The sequence below is a fragment of the Gallinula chloropus genome (assembly GCF_964237585.1).
Source record: "Gallinula chloropus genome assembly, chromosome: 1".
NCBI lineage: Eukaryota > Metazoa > Chordata > Aves > Gruiformes > Rallidae > Gallinula > Gallinula chloropus.
In genome coordinates, this window is record NC_140085.1 from 183,063,603 (window position 1) to 183,090,712 (window position 27,110).

General features: G+C 40.8%; 1 protein-coding gene across 1 annotated transcript; it reads right to left on the bottom strand.

Moving 5' to 3' along the window:
• Positions 1-2,421: 2,421 nt before the first annotated feature.
• SUCLA2 (succinate-CoA ligase ADP-forming subunit beta) lies at positions 2,422-25,413 on the bottom strand. Its single transcript, XM_084276178.1, has 11 exons — positions 25,279-25,413; positions 23,121-23,304; positions 12,661-12,760; positions 12,307-12,469; positions 9,226-9,354; positions 8,643-8,781; positions 8,002-8,163; positions 7,778-7,920; positions 5,329-5,449; positions 4,943-5,031; positions 2,422-3,237 (listed from the first exon to the last, which is right to left on the bottom strand). Exons 1-11 carry the CDS (start codon positions 25,363-25,365, stop codon positions 3,163-3,165), a joined length of 1,392 nt encoding a protein of 463 aa, XP_084132304.1. The 5' UTR covers positions 25,366-25,413; the 3' UTR covers positions 2,422-3,162.
• Positions 25,414-27,110: the final 1,697 nt, after the last annotated feature.

The following is a 27,110-nucleotide window of genomic DNA, read 5'->3' on the forward strand; positions in this document are numbered from 1 at the left end:
CTACTAGATAGCAATTAAGCCTCCATTAAACCCAGGGCTACTCTTTCATCTGCACAAGGGAAGAAGCTAGCAGCTAGCTAACTACCTCAGGTTTAGCAGTTTTGCTTTCATGAAGGAGTTTTTCTCCCTTCAAAGGGTTACTTTAGAGGCCTTCTCCACATTAAATGCATTAGACCTACTAGGAATTTAAAATGCAGCTTTATTCCTAGCTCCTCAGAGCTTAATTTTTTTTAGTTTTTCTTCAAAGTGTTCACCACTGGAATTCTAGCAGAATTGTTTTGACCAAATCCAAGTATGTTCACCACTGGCAGTATCTATATTAATACTACTGAAAATCCTTTGTCTGACTTGCCACAAAGGTCAATTATTTCACTGAAACATCACAGTAGGAAGTGGTTTAATACATTAAACAGAAACTGGTTCAGTAGATAACACATTAAAAAAAACCAAAACCCTATGAGACTTAATCTTTCTGAATTCTTACAGAGCAAGACTCACCCTTAACGTCCGGCATAGCTGTCTTCCAGCACACTGGCCACAAGATGCCCCAAGACTGACACCTGAGGTAGCCATGGAACATGAAAACAGCTAATTGCTGACTTTCAAGGCTAGTTAGCTGTTACACCATTCTTACAGAAAGGCATTTGCTCTTATGATAGCCCAAGGCAGTTACAAAACTCTCTGTTGGTAACAACTGCATCAAAGGACAGCAAGTCATTTAATACAAACTCCTTTTTCTGCTATTGAAATTCCTGCTCCTGTGAAGGTCTTTTCTGTACCAAGTTGTTCACACATTTTTCATGTTTTGTTTACTTTGTTTGAGTTTTTGCTTTTGGCTCTACAGACTAATTCTATTAAGTTTCCATTCTGACACCTATTTGATGTGCAAGATGTAATTCAGTATGAGTAAGACAGCTTGTAAGGCTTTAAGTAGATTCCTACATCAGCTTTGGGCCTTCAAATTATCAACTACACATGAATCCCAATGGATTAACACTCCTGGGTTGCAACATACTTGGATTGAGGCGAAACAGGCTGAAGAGCGATTAAAACATACGCGTAATTAAAAGGTCCCGCAGCACTCTAATACCTTGCTAATTAATCTTCATATGCCTCCCTAGTTTCAAGAGACTTAACACGAATCAGTTGGACACAAATTCTGTTTCTTCATCCGGTGAAGTAAGGGGAAATTATGTTTACAGCCCCCTATCTTCAGGAATGCACATGCCCGACACCTATATACACCACCTACATACACCATCCTGGTCACAGTCTGTATTACTGCTCACACTCCTCCCACCCTACCTGTGACACCACACTGAACCCTTTCCAAACTGCCCCTTCCAAAGGAAAATTCAATTCTTTCCTCTTATGAAATACTTGGGTTACAAATCCATGAGCACCACAGAAGTAACTTGAAGCAGCCATCTTCAACTCTACAAGTTGCTGTTTTAGGGGTACAGGCAATTTGGTAGATTCTGAACACACTGGTCAGCAAACTGCAGCCAGCCACCCTCTGATCTGCCCCGAATTCTGCATGCTCTGCTAAGGGAATGCTGTGGGCTTCAGCCTGCCACAGTGGCAAAACACAGCTTGCTGTCACGTGCATTGCTTCTGAACCTGTTCCTGAGGATATCAGCATTTTACATTCCTCTCCAAGATGGAAATGACTTTGCCATGGCTCCCTTTCCCTGGTTCAACTACAACAGTTCAAACAGGATATAAGGAAATTCTTAACTACAGCAGGATCTAGTTTTGCCTCCATTCTGGTCTGTTATTTGTACTAAAAGACCATTACCATTCATTTTTGGCAACATCAAGACACTTTTTACTTACTGCTCCTCCCTCTAATTTATCAAGAAGTAGGCTGGTATGTTTAAAAAAAAAATGACCTCCTTATGTACCTGAAACATTATCATTCCACACGGACTTTGAAAGTGAAAAAAGACTAGAAACAAACCGACATACTAGAACTGAATTATACCCTCTCAATTACTCAATGTCTGACAAATCTGTTCAGCCTAGTTATCTCTGCAAAGCCACCCAAGGCCACTGACTAAATGCCATCCCAAGCACACCCACAGGCCCCAGGCAACACGCTGGATGGACAGCACACAGTAGTCAGTTGTGAGACCAGCTAGGATTGAAAATAGGCCAGTTTAAATTCAGAGCACATTTCATCCTTTCATTTCTGCTGGTTTCCTTTAGCACTGCCAAAACGCTGAAATACACCACACTAGCTTACACTGTCTTCATTTATCACCCTATCTACATATAAACCTTTTAAGCCCTTAGCTCACAATCACAGGATTTCCTATTTCGAAGCCCCACTGTGGACAAGTCTTCATTGTCTCCTGATGAACAGCACCATCATTAGCCAAAAAAACCCCCAGCATCATGGTGACATATAAAGAGACAGCAGAAGGTTTGGGAGACATTTTATTAATGTACAGTTTTATTAGCGATGTAATTTTTTGTGTACTCTGTCTCCTTGCAGTCTGGTAAATGCTTGTTCATATATAAAACTACACAATGCTTGCTTTCTTCTTTTTAAGGACCGGAAATGGTGACAATCTAAGTGCTACAGTATATTTTGTAGTGATTAAACACGTTGTCCAGAAGAGTTACCAGCCACTTCAGTCAAGCACTTCTAAAAGTGTTTCTGATGAAGTTCAGATGCACCTGTTCATAAATAATGGTTGGTTTGCTCATGTCCGTTACGCTGCTAAGTACAACTGTCTCCAATATAAAATACCGTTTCAGTACATTTCTCCATATGGACAACTAGATCATCTGGCAATATTTACTTTTAATCAAGGCTAATACAAATTTACAAGTAAAGTAACCTTAGAATTCATCCAGAATAATTATTTTTTCAACCAAAAGTTTTGCTTTGGACAATGCAGAAGTATATTGCAAGTGACATTCTGCAGCAGAAGCTGGAGGCTTGAGAACAACAACTAAGGAGGACTAAATAATCAGCAATACACGCTTTTACACGAACTCTGCCTGTTCTGAACGTTAACATTAAAGACCAGGTGCTTCAGTTTGTGCGCCTCTCCAAGAATCAAAACCTCAACACACAAAGAAAAAAATGAAAAATATCCCACAGAACACAGTATTTCAGAGAACATGTTAGACACTGGCATGGCATCTCCCAGTTCAAATTGGCAGCTGAAATTTAACATCCACCTGGGCTTGTTTTGCTAGGGTTACTATTTCAGAAAGTTTCACCACCTGAAAAACAGAAGACAGAGATTTAATTTCAAAACAATTCTAACATAAGTGAGCTGGAATAATCTTTTTTTTTAAAAAAAAAGTAGTGCCAGAGAATCATCAGCAAGATTTTAACGGGGGGGGGGGGGGGGGGGAGGGGGAGGGGGGAGGGGAGGAGGGGGGATTATTACTTAGTCCACAGCTTCTTAATCACCTACAAATGAAATACAAGTAAAGTCTTCTAGAGAACATCTCAGTTACACAATGTCTGGTTCTTATTTGTCACCAAGTATCTTAATAAAATGCAACAAGTCTTAAACTTTGTGTGCTACGTTGTTTTCTTGGGAGGTCTCTCAGCACCCACTCACAGGAGATTTCCTATATTCAGAAGCTATATTTCTCCTTGACTTTTTGTTGTAAGTATTTCTGGATTTTATTTTGATACCTTATGGAGCCTCAAATTCTCTTGCCTAACTCCTCAAGATGTCTATAAATTATTTCCTGCTTAGAATCAAATATTATAACCAATTAAGTTTTTTTAGGGAAAAATATTCAGAACTAAGTTTCTACATGATACAAAATCCGCTAGATGCCCTCTAATTTTTCACAGATCAAAAATATTCATTTTCACTATTGGTACACATTCGTAGTATGTTTTTCCTGATCACATTACCTAACATCAAAAGCACATAAAATAATAATTAGCTAGAACAGTTTACAGGCATCTCTTGATAGGAATAAACCACTTCTAACATGACTAGTTATAACGACTGCTTCAAACGATCAGCTTACTCTGATCTATCCTCATTCATTTGTTTATCCTACTGATTGGCATCATCTTACAGAAACCTGTTTAGGGAATTACCTATGGGCAAGACAAAACCAGCTATAACCCTTTCACAAAATACTTCTACAGATAACTTAAGATTACAAAACTATATTTAGCTCCATTCGCATGACTCCTTGATTCAGATGAGAACTTCAGATTCAGAAACAGCATTAGAAGATGTATTATGTAGATGCAATATAGCTTAAAGACTCATACATACTGCTAAGGGATTTCCATTGACCTCACCAAAGCTTTAACAGCCTAGCAGGACTTTATATACTATTCCTTAAAGCAGAGGGCTATACTGTCAGGCTAAGCAAGTTCTTCCTCCAAGCAACACACTGCTGCTTCTGCAGCTTCAACCCCTGGAATTAAAGCAAAACAAACACACACATACACAAAATATCACAAATGACCTGCCTGAATAACTACCTCCCTTATGAGGCAACAGGATGATCAACTAGCAGGGTTTCAATCGCCCATACTGAAACAATGTGCTCCATCAAATGAAGTGTTATGTTGCATTTTTCAGATACCTCAATTTAAATTTTGTTTTCCAATTAATGATCCTAAGTTTCCTGGCCATTCCCCTACCAAGGGGAGGGACTGATCCAGTCATTTACCTGTTTTGTTTGCAGTCGGGTTTTAACCTATTCTTTAACCAGCTTTTCAAGGGGGACGGGGAGGGCAGGGAGGAGCGTCCAAAACACCCCAAATTTCTGGGGTGTAATAGCTTCTGACTGCATAGTTGCTTTCCTTACAAAATAAATTTGTAAAGCATTAGCTTCAGGCCTTGCTAATAACTGGCCCCATGATTTATCCTAAGCTACCTTTGGTTGATCAGATTTCTAGCTTTTCAACGTTCTGAAAAGAATATCCCTCGACCAGCGACCTTACCATTTTGGCTGCTTCATCCAAGTCATCACATGCAAGGATCTTGAGGCCACTAGCTGTTATTAAAGCTTTGGCATCATCAACTCGTGTACCTTAAAAGAAAACCCAAACAAAACAACAGATAAAATGCCACTCTTGCTTAACAGGGGACTACTACTTCCAGAGTATTCTCATTATTTTCTAGGAAGCCTGTTCCAAAAGTTAGTAACTAAATCCAGAAAACAACTTCAGTATTTATAAAAGCAGGAAAATCTCTTATTAACTTGCCAATGTTCACTATCTAAATTCAAGGTCTGCCTCATTTTTCCATAGTCTTCAGCTGCACAATACATAAGCTCAAAACATTTGTCCATGTGGACAGAAATGTGTTTCCCACATAGCACACTCACCTTGCAACCGTACCACAATAGGTATTTTTAGGTCCAAATCCTTCACTGCCATAACGATGCCTTGAGCTATCACGTCACACCTCATAATGCCACCAAAAATATTTACCAGGATCGCCAGTACCTACAGAATCAATGACAACATTCATGTTAAAAATGGTCAGGCACATCAGACAAAGGCGCCCCTCAGCCCTTCAGCCTCAGGGAAATTCAAGCTCTGTGAGTGTACTAAGGGGTCTGGGTGAAAGACAGGGAACACTACTGTTCTAAGGAACACTGGCAACAACAGTGCAGTTCTATAAAGTCACATACAGCAGGAAAACCCTACTGCAAAATTTGCTATCCCAGGAAACCTCCATATTCTCCTTCAATCAAGCACAAGTGGCAGGCAATAGCCATTTCTCTTAAAGCATGCCCCTGAAAAGCCACACACACATTTTCTGTACTAAGCCAGCACTCTACCTTACTTCAGAACATTCTGAGGATGATTAAAAGAGGAGTTTGAAGTTTCATCTATTTACTGATTTTCTTCAAGCAAATCAAAGTCACTTAACAACTTGTCAACTGTTTACCTTCTATTTCTAACATTGCTCCAGCAGAGGTGCCTCCCACACTAGCACCTCCATATACTGAAGAATCACTGAATCACAAGGTTGGAAAAGACTTTTAAGAACATCAAGTCCAACCATTCCTGTCCTATGCTAAACCATATCTTAGAGATAGGTATGGTTTAGCATAGAAGCAACTAAGAAGCCACGTTTTGTGAATTTTCTGTATTCTTTAGCATCATATACAGGACACCATCTATAGAGTTCACTTAAAAGCTAGCCTACTTAGAGCTAAGTGATCTAATATATGTTTTATTCAGGAGGACTAAGCTTGAGGTTAAAGGAAAGTCTCATCCTACTCAAGTGGTAGAAAGGAGAGGTAAAAAGACCAAAGTCAATGGTGAAAGATGGAATAAAGTAGGAGCAAAAAAAAAAGCAGACTACCTTGGAGGGCAGAATAAATTTCACAAGACAAAACTCTAATGTGGGTGGTTAATATACAGTCAATTGGTTCTCATTATCTTGCAATTAGATTAGCTCATCTCTGTGCAACACTGTTCTTGGTCCTGCTACTAACAGGTAGAAGCAACTTAGACGAGAACCCCAGAAGGCTGTTCCAACCCCAGTCTGAACTGAACCCAGAGTGCCAGCTAGAGTACAGTCCATGACACCAGTGGGCTGTACTGCTGCTTGACTTTCAGCATCAGGAATCCCAGCCATAGTCATCATTTTCTGATAAAATAGCAAGGAAGGCAGAAAGGGAAAGTTGTATTAAGAAGTCTGGTTGGAGACCCTCTACCCATGCATCAGCAGAGAACTGGCATTGCAAAACCTCGTCTCAAATCAACAGCTCCCAAATTCTTCCTTGTTTCTTCTCCTTTCCATAATCCAAGTCCTCTGTGCCTGCGTCCTCACTTTTCCCTCAATTTGCCAAAAGGACAAGTCTTATGATTTGGTGGACTTGGCAGCATTAGGTCTATGGTTGGGACTCAATCTTGAAGGCTTTTTCCAATCTAAATGATTCTGTAACACTCTTGGAGAGCATGTCAGACCCTGTATTTGTTAACAAAAATCCTTCCAATGGAGAAGAGACTAAGGTCCTCTGTAACATCACTGACTATTTGCTTCTGGCCCTTTCCAAAGATGAGCAAGCAGCACATGTAATTCTGGTGCAAAAGTGGCATACCTTTACTGGGTCCCACAAGTCATTAATGCCTTTTTCAGCTACCTCTTTTTCCTATTTTTCTTTCTTTTTAAAAAGTCCCAAACAGGCATCGAGTTCCCACTGGGATAATCACCTCTATGTAGACCATCAATCTAGACCTCCCATTATCTTTCTGGGATGGTAAACCTCGCTTTCTAGTTACAGCCAATTTATTTTAATAACAGTCACCCATATTAATAAACTTTCAATAGGATAAGATATTAATGCCCTTCCAAGCCCACTAAAAAGATATTTATCTTTCATTACATATCACCAGTAGTTCAGAAACCTGTTTGTGCACAGCACATCAATATTCATCTCTACAACACTAAGCACAAAAGAGACCCAGCTGCTAAACAGGCCCAAAAGAAGGGGTGTTGGAGAACATAAACCAATCTGAATACTGGTTTCTGTTTAAACAGCAGGCAGGGGGAGTTTCCAACTTAAAAGATTTCTGTAAAGATTCAAATACAGCTGTAACTTCAGCCAGAGGACACAAAGCTGCCTACTCAACACACAGCCAAAGAACCTTCAATCCATCTTCATTTGCACCGAGATTAAGCAAACATCTCCATTTTCTTCCCATTTCAATTCTATGCATGTAACACATTCTCTGAAGAACAGGCATTAAGCATCGTCTTTCAAATCACAGCCTGTTTTCTGACTGTGTAGGACCTTGATATGCCAACTCTTCCCTCACCTTTTTATCAGAGGTAATGAGTTTAAAGGCTTCTGTCACTTGCTGCACTGTAGCACCACCACCAACATCAAGGAAGTTTGCTGGAGTTCCGCCGTGAAGTTTAATTATATCCATTGTGGCCATAGCTAAACCAGCACCATTGACTGTATAAGAATAAAGGTAAGATTTAGGAATTCAGTTCATAAAACCATTAGGTCATTTAAAAGTCATTAAACAGAACATACCTAAGCAGCCTATATTTCCATCCAACCCTATGTAGTTGAGATCTGCTTTTGCAGCATCCCTGTCTCTCTGGTCTTCCTGTGTCCAATCCTGCATATCAAAGATCTTCTTCTGACGATAGGCTGAATTACTGTCAAAGTTTATCTTTGCATCCATGCACATCACTAAAAAAAGAAAACCCAAGACATTTAATACAGAACAATAATCACAGTGCCCCTGCTACATGAATATGTGAATGTATGTTATGGCAAACTTGGCAGCTAGCTCATTCAGTCCAAAGTTTTGCTGAAAAGACACACTTAGCACCGAGTGTAAATACAAGATTCTCTCCAGTTTAGCCACACAATCATTTAAGTCCCTTTAAAAGCCCAAAAAGGGAATTATTTCTTGAGACACTCTAAAAACAAATCAACAAACAGTTTCAATAGTCTGGGCAAACTGCAATTAGCATAAAATCAATCCCTACAGACAGTCTCTGGTTTGGGATTTCTTTAATCCCTCATACTTTTTTGCTTTTAGTTTAAATATGTGCCCACACGTAAGCACGCAGAAACAGCTGAAGTTTTAGCAGTGCAAAGCAACTAACTTAGATTAATAAAAATGTCAAGTCATTGCATGAAGAATATGAAGAAAAAAACATTACCAACTCCTGATGCATCTTCCACCATAGGATTTATTTCTATCATGGTAGCATCATATTTCAGAAAGAGATTATATAATTTGATCATATTTTCAGCTGCTTCATCTACCAGATTAGGGGGAAATCCCATTTTCTGGGCGAGCTGAAAGTAAAAAATTGGTTATCAGTTCACTGAGGTTTGACTGAGTTACAAAGCAGGAACGCTCTATCTTAGCCATGAGTTCAGTGTCAAATGAATTTATATATGTAGAACCTCTCCTGTCTTCATGGAGAAAAGTAACAACTCTTGGGATTGGAAATATAGTTTTCAATACAAAACACTGCACTTATCCTAGAGAAGAGCAAGTAAAAAGTCATCATCATATGTCTTTTCAAAGCTATATAAAAGCTAGATAAAGCACTGCCATACACAGTTGAATTTATACTGACAACCACCTAAAAATACTTAAATATCTAGTTCAAAACTGTTTCAAAACGCCAAAAGGGTTGACGACAACTCAGCAGGTTGAATGCATGCACACTTTACAAAATTCAGAGGCAACCCTCCCATCCTCACTAATGTGTACTTTTCCACATTAACAATTACCCTAACAGCTTGCTCCTTTTTTATTCCTTCCACTATATCAATGGGCTCCTTAATTATCGCATCAGGATTCTCTGCAGCAACATCTTCAATATTAACACCACCCTGAGAACTGCCTATCAGCACAGGACCCTAGAAGAAGGAAAAAAAAAAGAGCATAAGTGATTTTATACCACACAACTGAAACAGTTCTTCCCACAAGACACCTCAGCAATAAAACCTTCTTATTAGCTGGATTATTTATTTGGGCATTTTACTTGCATGCTCTGAGGAGAACATTACTATCTAAACATTGAATCTATGTAAAACATTTTAATACTACCTTCCAAAACCTTTTAATACTACCTTCCAAAACCTTTTAATTTCCAAATTTTAAGATCTATGTTGGGTCCTATTTCTTTTAACGAGGAAAACTTTCCTTTGTATACACTGCAGCAACAGAGCAATTAACAGAAACATAGTAGTTATAAATTTCGATAGAAAGATTCAACTTGGTCATCATATACATTTTATGTTGCAGGCTGTCATCAGAAAAAGATCAGCATCATCTTCCCCTCCTCCACTCACCCCTAAACAAACACATATTGAATTCCAGGCACTCATTCATTCTGCCATGCTCCAACTCCAAGGACAAATCTAGGTCTGCATAACCTAGTGACAAATTTCTGCAAACTATTCCTCCTCAGTAGGATTAGAAAGATCAATATCTACAGCCATTACTGAAAGTAAGGACAGAGTTCTGACAAAACAGGTCTCAATTATTCAATAGTAGAAGAAAAAATGAAGAAGTCAGAATTTCTAACATTTGCAGCAGAGATTTATTTTTTAAGCCATCTAAATCTCAACGATAGAATCAAGGATCCACTATCATGGAACCTAAAAATTCTCCCCCCATGGGAACAGTCCTCCAATTTACAGTAAAGACATACTCACTTACAATGTCTCAACCTACCTTCCCTTAGCACCACCCAGGCATGGATTATGACAGCTGGTGTACTAAGGGTGGATTTCATATCAGCCCAGGTCTTAAACAGTAAACAGCCTTATAACTGTTGATAATTCATTACAGAAATTGTGACACTGGATCAGAGAACAATAACTACCCTCTTGTCAGCATCCTTCCAAATGGAAACATACAGATCCTACATCTAATAGCAAAGTTCAACACATCCTGAATAGAGGCAGGAAGCTGCAAACACATTATAAAAATAACTCATTGTTCCACAGAATTGACCAAAGTGAACAGTTTTGCCTAAAACATAAGAAGTCTTCTCTCCTATTGGTGAGTAAAACCCAAGACATCATGTTCCACTTCCAACTATTTTAGAGACTTCCCCCCCCACCCCCCAAAGGAAGATGTTTGCAGTAACATCAGGAATACACACTGTGCTATTCAACCTCAGCACTTCCTTCTTTTGAAAAGCATCTTATCATCATAAAGCATCCTAAAAAAATTACAGCAATTACAAGCACATCTAAATACATGACTTACGTCAGCAGTAAAAACAAAGCACATCCCTATCAAGGTAGCATCCACAGCTCAATTGTAAGATTTTTTTATACAAGAGCAAGAATGAGTTAGAAAAATATTTATTTTTTATGTAATTTGCTTACATCACATATGCAAATTTTATTTCCATAAGTGTGGAATAATAGACAACTTTAAGATTACAAAATCCAGCCATTTACAGTGTTTTAATGCCACCTTGTGGTAAATCTGGGGTGTGTACTGTAACATTCGGATATTCCCAGCTTTATTACAGAGTACAAGAGAATGTAGGTGCTCAAGTCATGTAACTGTACTGAAATCTAACACAGCTCATATGTTCCTATCAGAAAGCAGACTACAGAGGAAGAAGGAACAAATGCAATATTTAACTACTAATTTTTCAATAAAAAAAATAAAAAGACAAGTTTCTTTATTTCTCCACAGAAAATAATTTCATACTCATGCCAGATCACAGAATCACAGGCTGGTCTGGGCTTCAAGGGACCTTTTACAGACCATCTAGTCTGGCCACGGGTGGAGACACCCTTCATTAGACCAAGTTGCCCAAAGCCCCATCCAACCTGGCCTTGAGCACTGCCAGGGAGGGGGCAACCACAGCTTCTCTGGGCAACAAGGATTTCTTCCTAACATCTAATCTAAATCTACCTTCTTAATTTAAAACCATTCCCCCTCACCCTATCACTACATGCCCTTCTAGAAAGTCCCTATTCCTCTGATTTCCAAGATGAACACCTCTGCAAACTTCCAAGCATCTGGATCAACCAAACTCAGTGTTTGTTGAGCTTCAGGAAATAAAATCCTTTACCCTGGCTTTGCTGAAGTTACTTAGTAATTCATGCTCGGTGCTTCATAATGGAATATTGGTGTATCATAAAATATACTGACACATTTCTGTCATTGGGCTTGAATTATACTCTAAAAAACCCCCACATACCCAAACACATACAGAGAACACACAAGCAGGAGACACTGTGGCTTTCATCTTCCTGAAAGCTCTGAGGACAGACCTCTAGGCCCAGATCAGAGACACCTCTAGTTCTTGAGCTATACTAACATAAAAAAAAAGCATTCTCAAAACTGAGAAGGACACCTGCACACCTCTAGGAACCTTCACACCTTGGAGAAAGAGGATGTTTTGTTTATCCAGAACAACCGCCACTTCAAAAATTCTTTTACTTATCTTGTTCTTGATAGTCTTAAACAGTGTGCACATGAACATGCACATGCATGGTTGTGTTTTTAAACCAATGTGAGTACCTGGTAAATACACACAATGCAAAATAGAAATAACCCACTCCTTCAAGTCTTCTCCCCTTCAGCTGTATGACCCTCAACTTCAGTTTGGGCTACCAATACTCATCCTTAAATTTACATTGTAGCATTGCATTTTCAGAGCATTTAAACACTAAGGCAATCAGTCAGAGAGATACTAGGAAACAAAATATAGCTCCTGTATTCCAGATTTTCAAAAGCAAGTTACTAGTACAGCAAATAACAACTATTTGTTTGTGGGTTTTCTGGTAATTCAGCTATAACAAGTTAATTAATTTACTTCTATTTCTAATATTACTCACTTGAAACGACCTTTCCATTGTTATTGCAAAATAGTATTCTCTCCTGGGATATCTGCGCTCACAGATAAATACTTGATTGCATATCCTGCCCTTTTCTCCTGTCTGCTTGGTAAACAACTTCTTCCCAATCATTTTGGACGAGATATCTTTTGCTTCTTCTGGACTAGAATAAAAGAAGCTCAGAATGTGACAAAGAAACTGCTGGAAAAACAGAAGCAACATAAAATAAATCTATTTTTTAAATTTTTTTAAGGTTAATAATTAAAATGCTAATTTTAAATTAAGCAACAGGATCAATTCATTACGTGAAACTGAAGTTTTCCCACTGGGTTGGATACTTTAGAAACAACTTACGAAAAAACTATTTTCACTCCTCCTTTGAGGCCACCTTCAAACGTTCCTTTTCCTCTACCACCAGCTAAAACCTGTGCTTTTACCACAAGATCCTTTGAACCTAGAATGAAAGAAAACCCAAAATTTGTCATCTGTGACTACCAGAACAAATTGCCAGAGGTAGAATAATAAAGGCTGTTTTCCCCACCTTTGCCACCCAATGCCCCACCCCAATTCAAAACAAATGTCAATCAAAGACTGTCTCGTAACTTACATACATTATCCCAAAAGTCTCAAACCATCCAGAAATTACAGCTTTAGGCTGTTCTGTCAACAAACCTCAGTGAGTTAGTATCCAAAAGCAACAATACTTTTGAGTATTCTGATATATTTTCAACACATTTGAAACACAAATGATTAAGCACCTACCAAGAGATGGTTAGTATCTTACAGACTGTTAACAAGATGAAACTGACTACCTGACACACTGTAATCTAAGATTCTCCTCAGCGAATACAAATACCCTGTATCTGTAACCACTATCAGCAATAGTATGCAGCTAGGACACTTACCCAAGTCAACTTGCAGGTCCACTGTGGCTACAATTCAGCAGAGCACTGATGCATAAGCTTGAGTGCTTTGCAGAAGCCAGAGACCTACATAAGTCCACTATTTTTCCCAGAGTAGGCAGTGTAAGCTCTTTAGTTGCCTTTAACTGTTTTAAAATTCCTTTCCAAAATATTCTTCCTCATACAGCGGACTGTGCATTTGGGTTTAAAAATTAAAATATGAGAATATAATCAAAATATCAACCGGGATATTCTGAAGTGTCATCAAAAGACAAAAAGAAGAAAAAGCTTCACCAAGTCACTCAAGGTGACAAAGGCAGAAAAACAAAGCCCTGCTGAGTTACTATTCGAGTTCAGTTACACTGAGTACACTGCAGAGACTAGACTGCGGAGGGTAAGAGCTTCACCACTCACATTTGTGTGGCACATGGCGTTTCTTTCATGCAAACATTAGCTGAACCACTCTGGTCTTTCTGAGCAAAGAACAAACTCACTGTTATCTTCAGTGTGAAAAGGAAGCCAGAGAAAAAGAGTAGGAAAAATTACAGTGCTCCAGCAAAACTGGGCACTACACATACTGGAAAAGATTACAGCAGGGGAAAAAAAAAAGTGTTGATTCCTACTTTGACCTGCATGCTGCCTGGACAGATAAAATTCTACATGGATATCATCACAAGGTAGGTATAAATAAGCAAAGGGAATGCTAAGGTACTGCTCTGATCTAGCTACTTGTGGATGTTATTTCTTGACTGTCTACCTAACAACAAACCTCAGCATTCACAACCGGTATGCAGTTCTTTGGCACAAGGAGCATGAAGGATATAAACACACAAGTATATGTTGATTTACTATAGTCTTACTATCTAATATTGAATTCAGTTCTTGAAGATAACTTTTTTATAGCCACTAAGTACTTGCAATCACTAAGTTAATATGATTTATAGAAGCCATGCAAAACAAGACTTTGGCCTTTTTTATACATTAGAGCAATTTTCACACGATTACTTTACGTACAGAGCTTTCTTTAGGTAACACAAAGCCTCCTGAATGAGTATGATTATAAACAGTAGCTTCATGGATAAATGTATATGCATACTCCAACCTGCAAGCTTAAAAATTAAGTCCCATCCATTTGAACACAATTCATCTTTTATGTGCAAACACACACAAACTCTGGAGGAGCATTACTTCTTAGAGTTAACACAATGGAGAGGAAAATACTTTCTTCTCTGTGAAGAGATTGAAAAAAAAAACCAAACAACAAAAAAAAAAAAACCATAACACACTTGGTCCCTTGCTCAGATGATCCATCTGAGCTCTTTTACAAGGATCTGAAGTGACTCAACTATTTAATATTTGAAAAATTCACATTATTTAATTTACTATTCTGAGCTTTCTAAAGAAGTTTTGTATCTGACAGACTCAGTACTGACATAAATAGTAATTGAGACTCAGAGATTTAACTTAACGATCCACAAAGAAGTTGCAAAGAGAAGGTCTAATTCCTACACCTTATTTTTCATCTCCTACACTATGTCCTGACTGTAAAAACTCTTTCTGCAGAGAAACTTTCAGGAAAACCCCCACAGGCACCTTCTTTGTAGCAATTACCACTCCTAGCAATAAAGATCCAAATCAGAACAAGTCAGAACCAGATGCCAACTAAAGCTCTGGTAAAATTTCATCTGGAACATCATGTTTAGTTCTGGGCACGACCATAAAAATAATTTTTAATGGGAAAGCCTGGTTACTAAGATGATTGCTGAAACAGAGCTTCCTTTAAAAGAAGGGACTAAGAGACATTGGCACTTCAAAACTATCAAAGGTTGGCATTTTAAAACTATCAAAGGACAGCAAATTGGGAACATGGTCTTCAGCCATATATATCTGAGGAACACAGAAACACATCATACATTCCATTTCACGCTCCACACCAAGGGAAAGCAAAAGCCACGTACCAAGGGAAATCAGTATTAAAAAGGTGCAAGAAAAAGAGGCTGCTTTATGCAGAAGATAGTGAAATCTGCCAGGAGACAAGATGACAGAATAAGAGATTCAAAAGGAACCAGGCATAGAGATTGCCTCTGATATATCCTAAAACTGTGAATGCTGGGTGAAGATGAGAGGTACATGCTGCAGAAAATAGCCAGTATTATGAATGATTACACTTTGGTAATGTATAACAATTTTCCAAAATAGGGCATGAAAGAAACTTTTAAATTTTTCATGGTTTTGGTCATAGCAAGGTTGTCATTGGACTATCCTTTATGGAACAACTATGGTGTCAAATGATCAGGATATTAATGATTTGGGATTTGCTTTCCAACAGCACTGCAAGCAAACTAAATGCTTGACTGCATAAAACACACAAAACTTCAAGGGTTATTTGACCAGCTCTGTGTACAAGCAATTAAGCCCCATATACGTACCCAAAACAAAATTAAAGATTACATGTCCCAAGAAAACCTTCACTGACCCATGCAGAAAGTCTACTGTTCAGTAAGCATTGTTTCCTGCAGTTCCTAAAGTGACACTAAAACTAAAGGACAGGAATGTTGGGTCAAACCCCTCATCTGCAGTGTTAAGAGCTGCAGCATGCCAACAACCTGACACAGCAGAGAACTGCTGATACACAATAAACCAATAAAAAATTTGGAAACCAGCAGCTAACAGTTTTCTACTGGGCATCAAGATTTGTACCCTCCTGTTTTGCCCACACCACTTTGAAATCCCACTAGGGCTTTTGTTTCAATGAGAAACAGCACTTTCTGCCCTAGAGTAGGTATTGACACACAGGACAGCCTCTGCAAGCCAAGAGCACACCATGGCAGCAGACCTGTCCTGCCTCCTGTCCTGAGCCCCTCACACCAGTCTTCTTTCTTGTGCCAGCAGAAGCATTTGCATGATCATGCCTTGAAGCCTATCAGAAGTGACTCTGCTGAACACAAAGCTAATCCAGTGGACAGGCCTTCTGCAAGCCTGCATACCCTGTGACAAGCACAGGGACACTGAAGTGAGCAGGACAGAAAGCAGGACGTGCTTTCAGCAGCAGTAACAAACTTCAAAGGGCACAGGAACAAAGCTAGGAACCTTCAGCACAGCTAATGGCTCAGGCAAGCAAGCTGCAGACCACTGCACACCGCTCAGAAAACAACACTTGTTCCAAGAGCTGCATTTCCATATTTATGGCAGTTTGCACTAAAACCATGTGTAAGTAAAGCAGCCTGCAAAGAACCTGGAAATGCATGGAAAATTGAAAGCAGGTACCAGGGAGAACAGATGCCTCAAATCAGCAGAACATTGAGTTAGCATCTGATCAGGATAACAAAACCTATGCAGTACTAAAACTACAGGTTTCATCTTTGGCAGTGGCTTATTAGCTAGGCAGTGAGTGTAATACAGCCAGGCAACAGCACAATCTTTATTTCTAGCAATACTGGTATTTATTGTCTGGAAGGAATAACTTCCGATTCCACAACCTAAGCTTTAAAAGTGGGAGGAAGGTCCCTTTCTCCTCACAGGCATACCAGAGGCACAACACAATCTTACAAGTTTATCAAGAGGCAAGAAAGCTGTTTGTTGTGTTGTGTCTGAAGTTCTCTGTGCAAGTAGAAAGCCTGGTGACTGGGGCAGGCACCCTGTATTAAAATGTTCTGCTCTGCAAGTTCCCATTCTGACTTTGGTCCAATCGTTTTAATTGCCAGTTCTCTGCTCAGTGTTGACTGTGCAGCAGCAGTGCTTTCCACATATCATAAACACCTTCACAATAACTACACAACCCCAATGTGTTCTCACAGAACAGTCAGTGATAGTTTAGTGCCAATCAAGTTCTCAACCATCATTCAACTGCAGACTTGGCCTGTGGGAGACAGACACCCGTAACTTTTGCCTCAGTTACTCCATATTTGAAAGTTTTTAGTTCCAGGAAGAACATCTCACCATTTATAATGCAAAACAATATAACAAAAACTCTAATTTTAAATAATATTGTTGCATTTCCTGGCATTAGGAAGGGACTTGTAACTAAAGCTCAACATAAAGAGTATGCCAACCCTAATTCTGACAACAAAGGCAGTGAATCTCTTCAGAGTATACTGTATTCTGACAATAAGTACAGTTATTTAGAATTTAACATTCAAATCACATTTTTTCAGCACTTTAAACTTCTGAGTGTTAGAAGAATTGTTGCATGCAAATCAGAAGTATGATTACTGAAATAATTCTGTGCCAGAAATCTTTGTAATTTTGCTGAAAGAACCATACCAGTCAGGAGAGCAAAAAAGATGTTTCATGCCTGTTACAAAATATTATCTACACAAACACTTCCTGAAATTAATCAGCTGCATCAAGTTTTTCCAGGTTTGGTTTTTACGATTGCTTAAGTTAACAATTAAAAGGCAGTGGTCAAAATTTCAAGCTGCTGGTTAGATGAGTTATTTGAACTAATGAATTATTATCAATAATATGGTAATGGCAAAGCAACCAAAAAGTATTAGGGATTTTCTTAGAACTTCAAAGGACTGAAGAGCTATAAAAGAAAGCAAAAGCTAAAGCTAAATGTAAGCTCCAGGTGCAGGAAAAAAAAAGTAGAGATTGCCAGAATTCAAGTTAATGTTGGTACTTCTGCACAAGTTTGCCACCTTAGATGATCATCTATGTCCTACAGCATCTGACAAGTACTCTGGAGCTTCAGAATCTAAGACAAGCTAAAAGACATCAGTTAATAGTGAAGCAAGCAACGCACAAACAAGGAAAAGGGATAAAGGCAAAACAACCAAAACATATTAGGAACCAAAAACTAGATGTGAGCTTTCAATGTGACACAGAACAAAGGAAAAAAAAAAACTTAAGCACAGGCGTGGCATACACTAAGGAGAAAACCACCCCACCTTTTGTGCTGCTGTGCCTGGAATATCCATTCTTTTGAAGAGCTAACACAGAAAAAGCTAGTACTATACATAAGAAAATCACTGCACATATTGTACTAAACTTTAGCTCCTGACTCAAGCCTGAGATCAACAAATCTACTTATAGATCTTCCCAGATCAACGCATTACTTCATTTTTAACAGCTATAGCTTGTGTGTTTAAGCCATAGACAGAATAATAAATCCAAAGAGAAAAGGTCTGATCGTAACAGTTATCAATCACAGAACTCATAGAATATCCTGAGGTGGAAGAGACCTATGAGGATCATCAAGTCCAATTCCTGGCTCCAGACAAGTCAGAGCATATGACTGACTGCATTGTCCAGATGTTTCTTGAACCCATGCAAGCTCAGGGCTGAGACTACTTCCCTGGGGAGACTGTTCCAGTGCCTGACCACCCTCTCAGTAAAGAACCTCTTCCTAACATCCAACCCAACCTCCCCTGTCACAGCTCCATACAATTCATTCCCTTAGGTTCTATCACTGGTCACCAGAGAGAGGAGATCGGTGCCTACCCCCTTGCTCCCCCTCGTCAGGAAGCCATAGACCCTGGTGAGGTCTCCCTCAGTCTCTTTTCTTCAGGCTGTTACTTCATTTATCTCCTTGTAAGACTTCCCCTCCAGACCTTTAACCATCCTCACTGCCCTCCTCTGGACACTCTCCAGTATTTACCTGAGTCTCTTGTATGGTGAGACCCAAAACTGCACCCAGTACTCGAGGTGAGGCCACACCAGTGCAATGTGGAGCGGGATAAACACCTCCCCAGACCATCTGGCAATGCTGTGATTGATGCACCCCAGGATTGGCCCTCCTGGCTGCCTGGGCACACTGCTGGCTCATGTTTGGCTGATGTCAACAGCTCTTGCTGTTGACCAAGATCCCCAAAACCCTCTCAGCATAGCTGGCCTCCAGCATCTCATCTCCCCAACCTGGAGCCAGGGTTGCCCCTTCCCAGGTGCAGAATCCAGCACTTGCCCTTGTTAAGCTTTACACTCCTGGTGATTGTTAACGAGTACTGGACCTAAAACAGAACCCTGAGGAACCCCACTAGTAACTGACCTCCAGCCAGATGTAACCCCATTTACTGTCACCCTCTGGGTCCAACCCTGTCTGCGGGACCATAGCCAAGCCAGTCATTTAAGTCCTTCTGCAGAAAGTGTACCAAAAAAGAGCATTCCTTATAAATGACCATGATGGACCAGATCTGATTAAACTGCAAAAGAAGTAGCAGCAAAGACCCCGTTGCTCTCAGTCTCCTTTTCAAGAACTGTGGTGTAAAAGGTGAAACGTTACACACTCAACACCTCCTACACTATAAAGCATTTTAATTTACTAAAATTTGACAGTCTGTCACAAGCATAAAGCCGTGGGATCCACTATATTAAAGCCTACAAAACCAGCAGAACACAGAAGTTCCTTCAGGTATTAATCACTTCAGATGTCTTAACTCTCAATCCATAGTGAATAGAAATATACATCTTAGATAAAAAGAGGCTTCTGTACAGGCATACAACATGTCACTCCCTCCCAAACAACAGTTAACAGCAATACACAGACTTCCACAGGTGCTGTCTGAAACAGTAACACTATGCATGTCAGTGTTCTGCTGAGCTATCTGCTATCACGCTGATGAAGCATCTGCTCTTTAAGAAACAGTACTTCAGTTCATGAGTCATGTTCTTGATAAGAAATGGGTATCAGCTTCTATATCAGTAGGTGCAGGGTCACAGTGCTGGCTGGAATGTACACATAGGCTAAGAGTAAACCATAAACTCAGAGGCAGCCATCAAGACATACTGCAGCCTCTTGTCAACCGTCTGGGACAGAATTTATTCAGCTCACTTTTCCAAAATTTAAGAGAGATGCTTATGTAACATATGAAGAGCCACATATTGCAAAGCCCACAAACACTTTCCTTTTTCCCCAATCAGTAAATTCTTTAAAGTCTTCACCATATGCAAGTCTTCTCAGCTCCAAGTAAAACACATTCTTTTAGTGGTACGAATGAGATCTGGAAGGCCTAGACAGTGAGCCACTGCAGGAAAAGTGAGCAGTGACATTTACAGGAGGTCCAAGCCTACTCCCAGAGACTGAATTTACTCAGCAGTAGTTACTTTAAAAGAATAATAGTTTCATGAAATGGTATGTGATAACAATTTACTTCAGATGGAGGGCTCTTTACAGGGAAAAATCTGCTTGTGAGAAGTAAGAAATTCCAATAATGACACCCAAACATGAAAAGAAAAAGCTATATGCAAACCAACACTACAGTAATTTCAATGACCAATGAAGAGGTACTAAAACACTGAAGCAAAGCAAACACTTGCAGAATCCAACTAGAACAGAAATCTGAGTTGAAAATAGCAAGTTTAAGAAATCTGACAGCTGCAATACTTAGATCTGTTTCAAAATTACTTCCCATACAGGTAAATAAATTGCCCTCTTCAGGACACTTTGGTCCTTAGCAGAAGAAATAATTAGTACGAGAGGCTGGAAAGCAAGCAACCTTTCTGGCTTCCAGACTATTTCATCTCACTTCAGACTTCAAGATAAGCATGACTTATAATGAAATTCAAACAAATTTTGTCATTTTTGTTATATAAAATAATTAGGGCACTCTTCTGGCTAGGCTGGAAGAGAAACTGCAACTTTTGTATACCTCAGCTTAACTCTACCACACACTAGTTACCTTGCAGTAATAATAATCCCTGGTATGGTTAAGCTTTAGCTTTGCTCCTACAACAAGGTTACACTGGTACAGTCACAGCTAACGTAAGGTAAACCCTGTTAATAAGAAGGCTGTATTTATCATACACTAGGATAAAAAGTTACCCATTTCTAACTGCAAAAGGAAAGATATCCAATGCCAAACTCAAGTTTACAGAGAGCAGGTTTCTGACTAAAGGTTATCAGGAGCATGTGGATCAGCACAGGGGAGACAGAGCAACCAGTGTTACTGACTATCTTTGTAAAAGTCTGGACAAACAGCTGAAAAAACAGTTTAACACATAAAAAAAAGCAAAAGATTATCTGGTATCTACCAGGAACAACTCTTACACAACAAAAATAAACAATGAGCAGGTGGATAAAAAAAAGTGAGATTTTTTTTCCCATTCTGCTAGAAATGGTTTGGTTTTGATTTGTTTGTGGTTTTTTCAGGTACATACTAAATGAAAACTAGTGGGGAAACAGCTATAACAACAAAGAAGTCCAAAATACTGGAGCAAAGGATATTCTGTCACCCTTCAGAATGAATTCTAGACAATGTTAGAACAACACCTCAAAAACTCAAGCTCATTCAGTGTGTTCTCTTTCTGGGATGTCTCCCCTTCCTCATTTCTAGTATTAAATAAATCCATAATGTCAGATACACACCAACATAACAAAAATAACATAGCTGACAGCCAAAAGCCTTGAATTCCACAGCATCCTTTAGTAAGCTAGAATTAATGCACATTTTCTGACCCCCAAGGAACTGCACAGGGTCACACACTCCAGACAGAAAGCATATTTATGAAGCCACATGGAAGACACAGAGCTATAAACCAGCAGTCCAGATGTGCTACTTCACACAGGGGACTTTACAGGTTTTTCCTCTCTGAACAAGGAATAAAACAAAGGAATCCTGACCTGCAAGTTCCCCTACTATCTATCAAATAGCCACAGGCAAAGGCTGTCTCATTTGCCACTAGCAGGTCTGTGCAGGTATTAATGTAAACAAAGGGGTACCCCCCATTTTATGAAGTTTAGATTATGCTACAAGCTCAACCCTAGCTCAAAGACAAGGGACTGAATTTTAAACCATTCTCAGAATAGAAGTATTTTAACACATTTCTTTCATGCTAATGAAGTTACAATTCTGTACCATTTAGTCTCTAATGGGAACAAGACAAAGGTGGCAGGCAGAAAATACCTGAATTTCTAGGACACCAGATCTGAAGGGAAAGCAGCTTTTCAATTCCTTTCTACATTACACGGCAACATAACTCGCTCTAGAAAAAAACCCAACAGATTTTCCTTTCAGACCTCATTTCTTGCATAAAATCTCCATGTGGAACTGAAATGAATCTAAAAAAAACCCTCTATAACCTCAGGAATCACTGCAAATGTATCCATTTGGAGGTGAAAAGATATTTAGGGGATTGCATAAGACTGGAATAAATAAGTATTTAAGCACCAGGCAAAGATGACTGGATGCTTTCTCCACCAGTAAGCTAGGAATTGAACTGCCAGCCATCAGAGACCTCCTATCCTGCATGAAGTAGCTGCATCCTGTCAGAACAGTACGTTCATAGAAGCAGCTGTGATTTTACCCTTCTTCTGCAGCCTAAAAGCATATATCCTTTGCATCTTCTCCTACACAGGAGATCTTGGACTACAGAAGCCTTTACTAGTCACCACTACTAAAGCTCTCCATACAAGATTTCCTCTAACCTGGCTTGAAAGTGAAGAGAAATCCAGGATTTGCACAAAGTAGAGCCTATTACTCATCTCAAAGAGGTTCAGGCAACTGTATTAGTCTAGGCTAACATAGGTTATACCTGCCCCGTTCCTTTTAAACAAGACTCACGGGTTAGAAGAAAAGTATCTGCAGCATTTGGGATATGGGAAAGATGATGCCTGAAATAGATATTCACAACCTTCACTGGAAGTAGGGTCAAGTCCTTCCCCCTTAGAATTTCAGGGACACAGTTTAGCTTCATGATCCAGTTTCAATACACAAACAAGCGTCTTTACCACTAACTGATTTCACCATGTGCTTCTGCACTGAGAAAACTTAAGTATTAGAAAGCTTTGATTAGGCAAGTATCAGCTCCAAAGCAAATCCTCAAATCTGCAAGAAAGTTGCTTCACAGAAAAGGTTCTCTTAAAGAGATGATACATTCAGAACTCCAAGAAATGTCTTACCAGGAAAGACAGAAAAAGTAGTTACACCTTGTATCAATCCCATGCCTATATTGTATATGTTCTCTTTAATATTATACCTATTTCTTTTGCTATTTTGTAAGCTTCGTCTGGTGTCCTGGCAACAAGTCCATGTGGAACAGAAATGCCAGCCTCCTGCAAGAGTCCCATGCTCAGGTATTCATGTAGCGACAGCCTCCTCTGTTGCTGCTGTTGCACCTGAAACCCATGATTATTGAGTATTCCTGGATTTCCACCAAGTACCTGAAGGAAAAGAGAAGAAAAAAAAAAAGAGAGAGAAAACAAACAAGAGAGAACATGACTGTGTTTTGAAAAAACTGCTCTCTTCATTCAGGTTTTAAAAAAAAAAATCTACATAATAAACACATACAGTTTAGTGCTTGGACACAAACTGCTGAACACTCAGTCTTACACTTGTACGTTACTCCTCCATATTAGTTATTCCTGTGAGGTCTGGTTTTGAAAGGTTTGGCTGGAACAGTGGGGAAAACTGGGCAGGGTTAAAATACTCTTGAGTATTTAATTAGTATTAAGATACTTTAAGGAATGTGTCTGTACAAAGAAGAACCTTAAGCAAGTTTGGAAGCATAAGAGAACAAAGAAAAGCATGCAGAATAGCTTAGTCCAAAAGTTTTGGTAGATTGCCTCCTTACACCAAACTAAAAACTAAACCTTGGCGAGGAAGGGGCCGCAGCAACTGTTGCACCACGTTCAGTGGCTGTACACAGCAAATTTAATTTGCTACAGAAAAGACTATTCAGCCTTCATATGATTATAGCGAAACAGAAAAAAATAATCATGACCCACTTCAGCCCTCTATTCTGAATCAGAGGGCTGCCAACAGCATGAAATAACTTCAAAATTTCAAACGGTAAGTATAATAAAACATGCCTAAAATTCAGTCCCAGAAATTCCAGTGTGGAATGACTCTTAATTTCACCTCCAAAAGAGCTGTACAGAACCCCAGACATTTTTTATATTTTGTATAAAGCAAAAAAGGGAGAAAGCTACTTTGATTATATCAGAAGCGCTACTGCCTGAGCAGTGCCTGTTAAAAAAGCACAGCTACCCTACAGACTTTTAAGAAAACACAGATTTCCAAAGTGTACCTTGTAATGCAACTACTCCACAACAAGAAAATTATCAACCACAAAAGTCAAAAACATTTGCAGCATTCTTCATATTTCACTATATAGGAAGAACGCCTCAACTTTACACACACACACGTGAAAAAGCAAGCCTATGGAATTCTACTAACCCACATACACAGATTAGCACCGAAAGATTCAAACTAAAAAGGCTACAAAAGCAAACTCAGATACTAGCAAAATGTTGGGTTTGGTTTTTTTACACGGACTGTTGGCACAAGCATCACAACAATCAGTCAGCATTAGGAAGTTTCTAATAGAGTAGACTCTTGAAGATTTTTTTCATTTTAACTAAAGGAAGCACCCAAAGAAGAGCTTCACTGTGGCATTTCAAGCTAAGGAATCGGCAGAGCCTATTTAACCTCCAAGGATTCCTTCTGCTAGCTGCAGGCCCTTCCCTTGGCATGAAACCCAGGCGAGAGGTGCTGACCGCAGTCACTGCTGTTTCTGGCACCGGCAGACCAGCCAGGCCCTGGGAGTTCCTCAGTAACACGAGAAGGGAACTCAACGCGACCTTCCTCCCTGTGTGGAAGGAGAAGTAAGCTACACGGAGAGTTACACCCTGGAGTGAGCCATTCCCCAGCTCTTTTGTTTTGCACCGCTTTCTAGGGGTGCCGCAGACAAAAACGAGACCCAAGCCCGAAAAAGCAGGTAACCAGAGCAGAGACTGGGGAGCTGCGAGCTGGGAGAAGTTCACTTGCACGGCCCGACCCCTCCCATGAGCAAGGTGAGGGCGAAGAAGGAAACAGGGGGATTCCCAAGCAGGTGAGGGGAGGAGGGTTTGGGGAGGAAGGGAAAGGGAACCACGGCGCTAAGACCTGCCGCAGGCGACAGCGGTTACCGGGGGACGTACGGCAGAGGCGGACACACAGCTGCCACCAGCCCCGCCGCCGCGGCTCGGCAGGGCAAAGCAAAGAGGGGCCGGGCAGGACGGCGGTGGGAGCGGGGGGAGACGATCCCTTCTCCCACCATCGCTTCGCAGGGAGCGACCCCGACCCGAGCCGACCCGGGCCTAGCCCGGCCCAGCCCTGCCCGCGCCGTCCCGCACCCGCTCCCGAGCGGCCGCTACCTTCGCCGTGGCGGTGCCCAGCGTGGCGCGGAGACCGTTGCCCCTCAGCCCGGCCGACACCCGGCTGCAGATCATGGAGGCCGCCATGGCTGAGCCCCCTTCGCCCTCAGGTGCCCCTGGCAGCGCGCATGCGCTACCCCCGCGACGGGCGGAGGGGCGGTAAGGCGACAGAAGGACCGGGGCGGGGCAGGGAAAGCTCGCGCGACTCCGCTCCCTCAGTGACAACCACCCGCGGCGCCGGGCGCTGGAGGCTCTATGGTTTCCGAGGGCCCTGCCCGTGCCCAGGTGGGCCGTGCTGCCGCCTGCCGGGGCGGACTGAGGCGAGACTAACTGCCTTCCCAGTGCCTCGGTTGTCAACGATTTAAGCAAATAAAAACCAAACCCACCCAAACAGGTTATTTTCCGACAGAGGTCCCAAAACGGGCTCTAATCCCGTGCCAGCCGGGGCCGGCTCCCCCCTCAGCTGTCCCACCGACATCGGCCCCGGTTGGCACCGTGCGTGGCAGCTGAGAGGAGAGATCCTCAGCTCCCTTCTCCCATCCCTGCCCAGGTTCTGCTCCAGAACGGAAAACCTGTCATTAATTTTACACTGAAGCTGCTTGGGGGTTGGATTTGGGGTGGGGTTTTTTCTGTATTTCATAGAATCATAGAATCATAGAATGGTCTGGGTTGGAAGGGATCCCAAGGATCATAGAGCTCCAACCCCCCTGCCACAGGCAGGGACACCAACCTCCAGGCCTGGATCTACACAAGGCTGCCCAGGGCCCCATCCAACCTGGCCTTGAACACCTCCAGGGACGGGGAATCCACTACCTCTCTGGGCAGCCTGTTCCAGCACCTCACCACTCTTTCGTAAAAAACTTCCCCCTAATATCTAATCTAAACCTTCCCTCCTTTAGCTTTAGTCCATTCCCCCTTGTCCTGCCATTATCTGCTCTTTTAAAAAGTCGAATCCCCTCCTGCCTATAAGCTCCCTTCAGGTACTGGAAGGCTGCAATGAGGTCCCCCCGCAGCCTTCTCTTCTCCAGGCTGAACAAGCCCAGTTCCCTCAGCCTCTCTTTGTAGGGCAGGTGCTCCAGCCCTCTAATCATCCTTGTGGCCCTCCTCTGAACCCTCTCCAACAGTTCCACATCCTTCTTGTATTGAGGGCCCCAGATCTGTACACAGATTTCAGGGTATCTTCATGCAATAACTCAATCACATCCATTACTGGTCAGAAGACCCCATATTTCTAGTTACTAATTTTCCAGCCCATCTTCACGCCCCCCATACCAGGCTCCTCCATTACGGCACAAAACCATTTCTGCCTCGCCCTGCTCAAAGCTGTGCCTCCACTTTGCAATTTAGTCCATGTACAGTTACTGTGGCTGCCTCGAGTCATCTCACTAAGGAACCCAAGAGGGTGCCGGCCGTCTCTGCAAGAAACCAGTGAGCAGACCTTGTGAGTCTCAAGGAGATTAAAGTTTTTGCTTTAAAAGAAAACAGTAATGAGGAAAAGTGTAGTGACCTGGGAAACTGCAACAGACCACCACAGCAATTCATTTTGTAAAGACAGTGTGATGAAGCTCAACCAAACTTAAAACTTTAAGCTTAAAAGCCCAAAGCTGCTGTTCAGAGACAGGTACCAGCTGCAGGTCAGGAAAACAGATTTATATCCAGACTCAATGGCTTGCTACTGCAAGAAAGTTGGACAAATGTATCTGGGTTTATAATTCATTCTTACCTTAAAGAGCAGTAAGACATTCTGAGTACAACTACTATTGTATCTTCTCACTGTGAATTCTCCTTCCAGTTTGAAGATTTTTTTACCTTATACCTCAAAAGATGACATG

Bases quoted from the DNA above. Each gene is read 5' to 3' on its own strand.
- SUCLA2 (XM_084276178.1), bottom strand. From the start codon at position 25,365: ATGGCGGCCTCCATGATCTGCAGCCGGGTGTCGGCCGGGCTGAGGGGC. The intron at 12,470-12,660 runs GTAAGTTGTTTC...CTTTTATTCTAG, and splicing joins GGAGTGAAAATAGTTTTTTC to TCCAGAAGAAGCAAAAGATA. The intron at 7,921-8,001 runs GTATGTTCTGTT...ATTCTTATACAG, and splicing joins TGGAAATATAGGCTGCTTAG to TCAATGGTGCTGGTTTAGCT.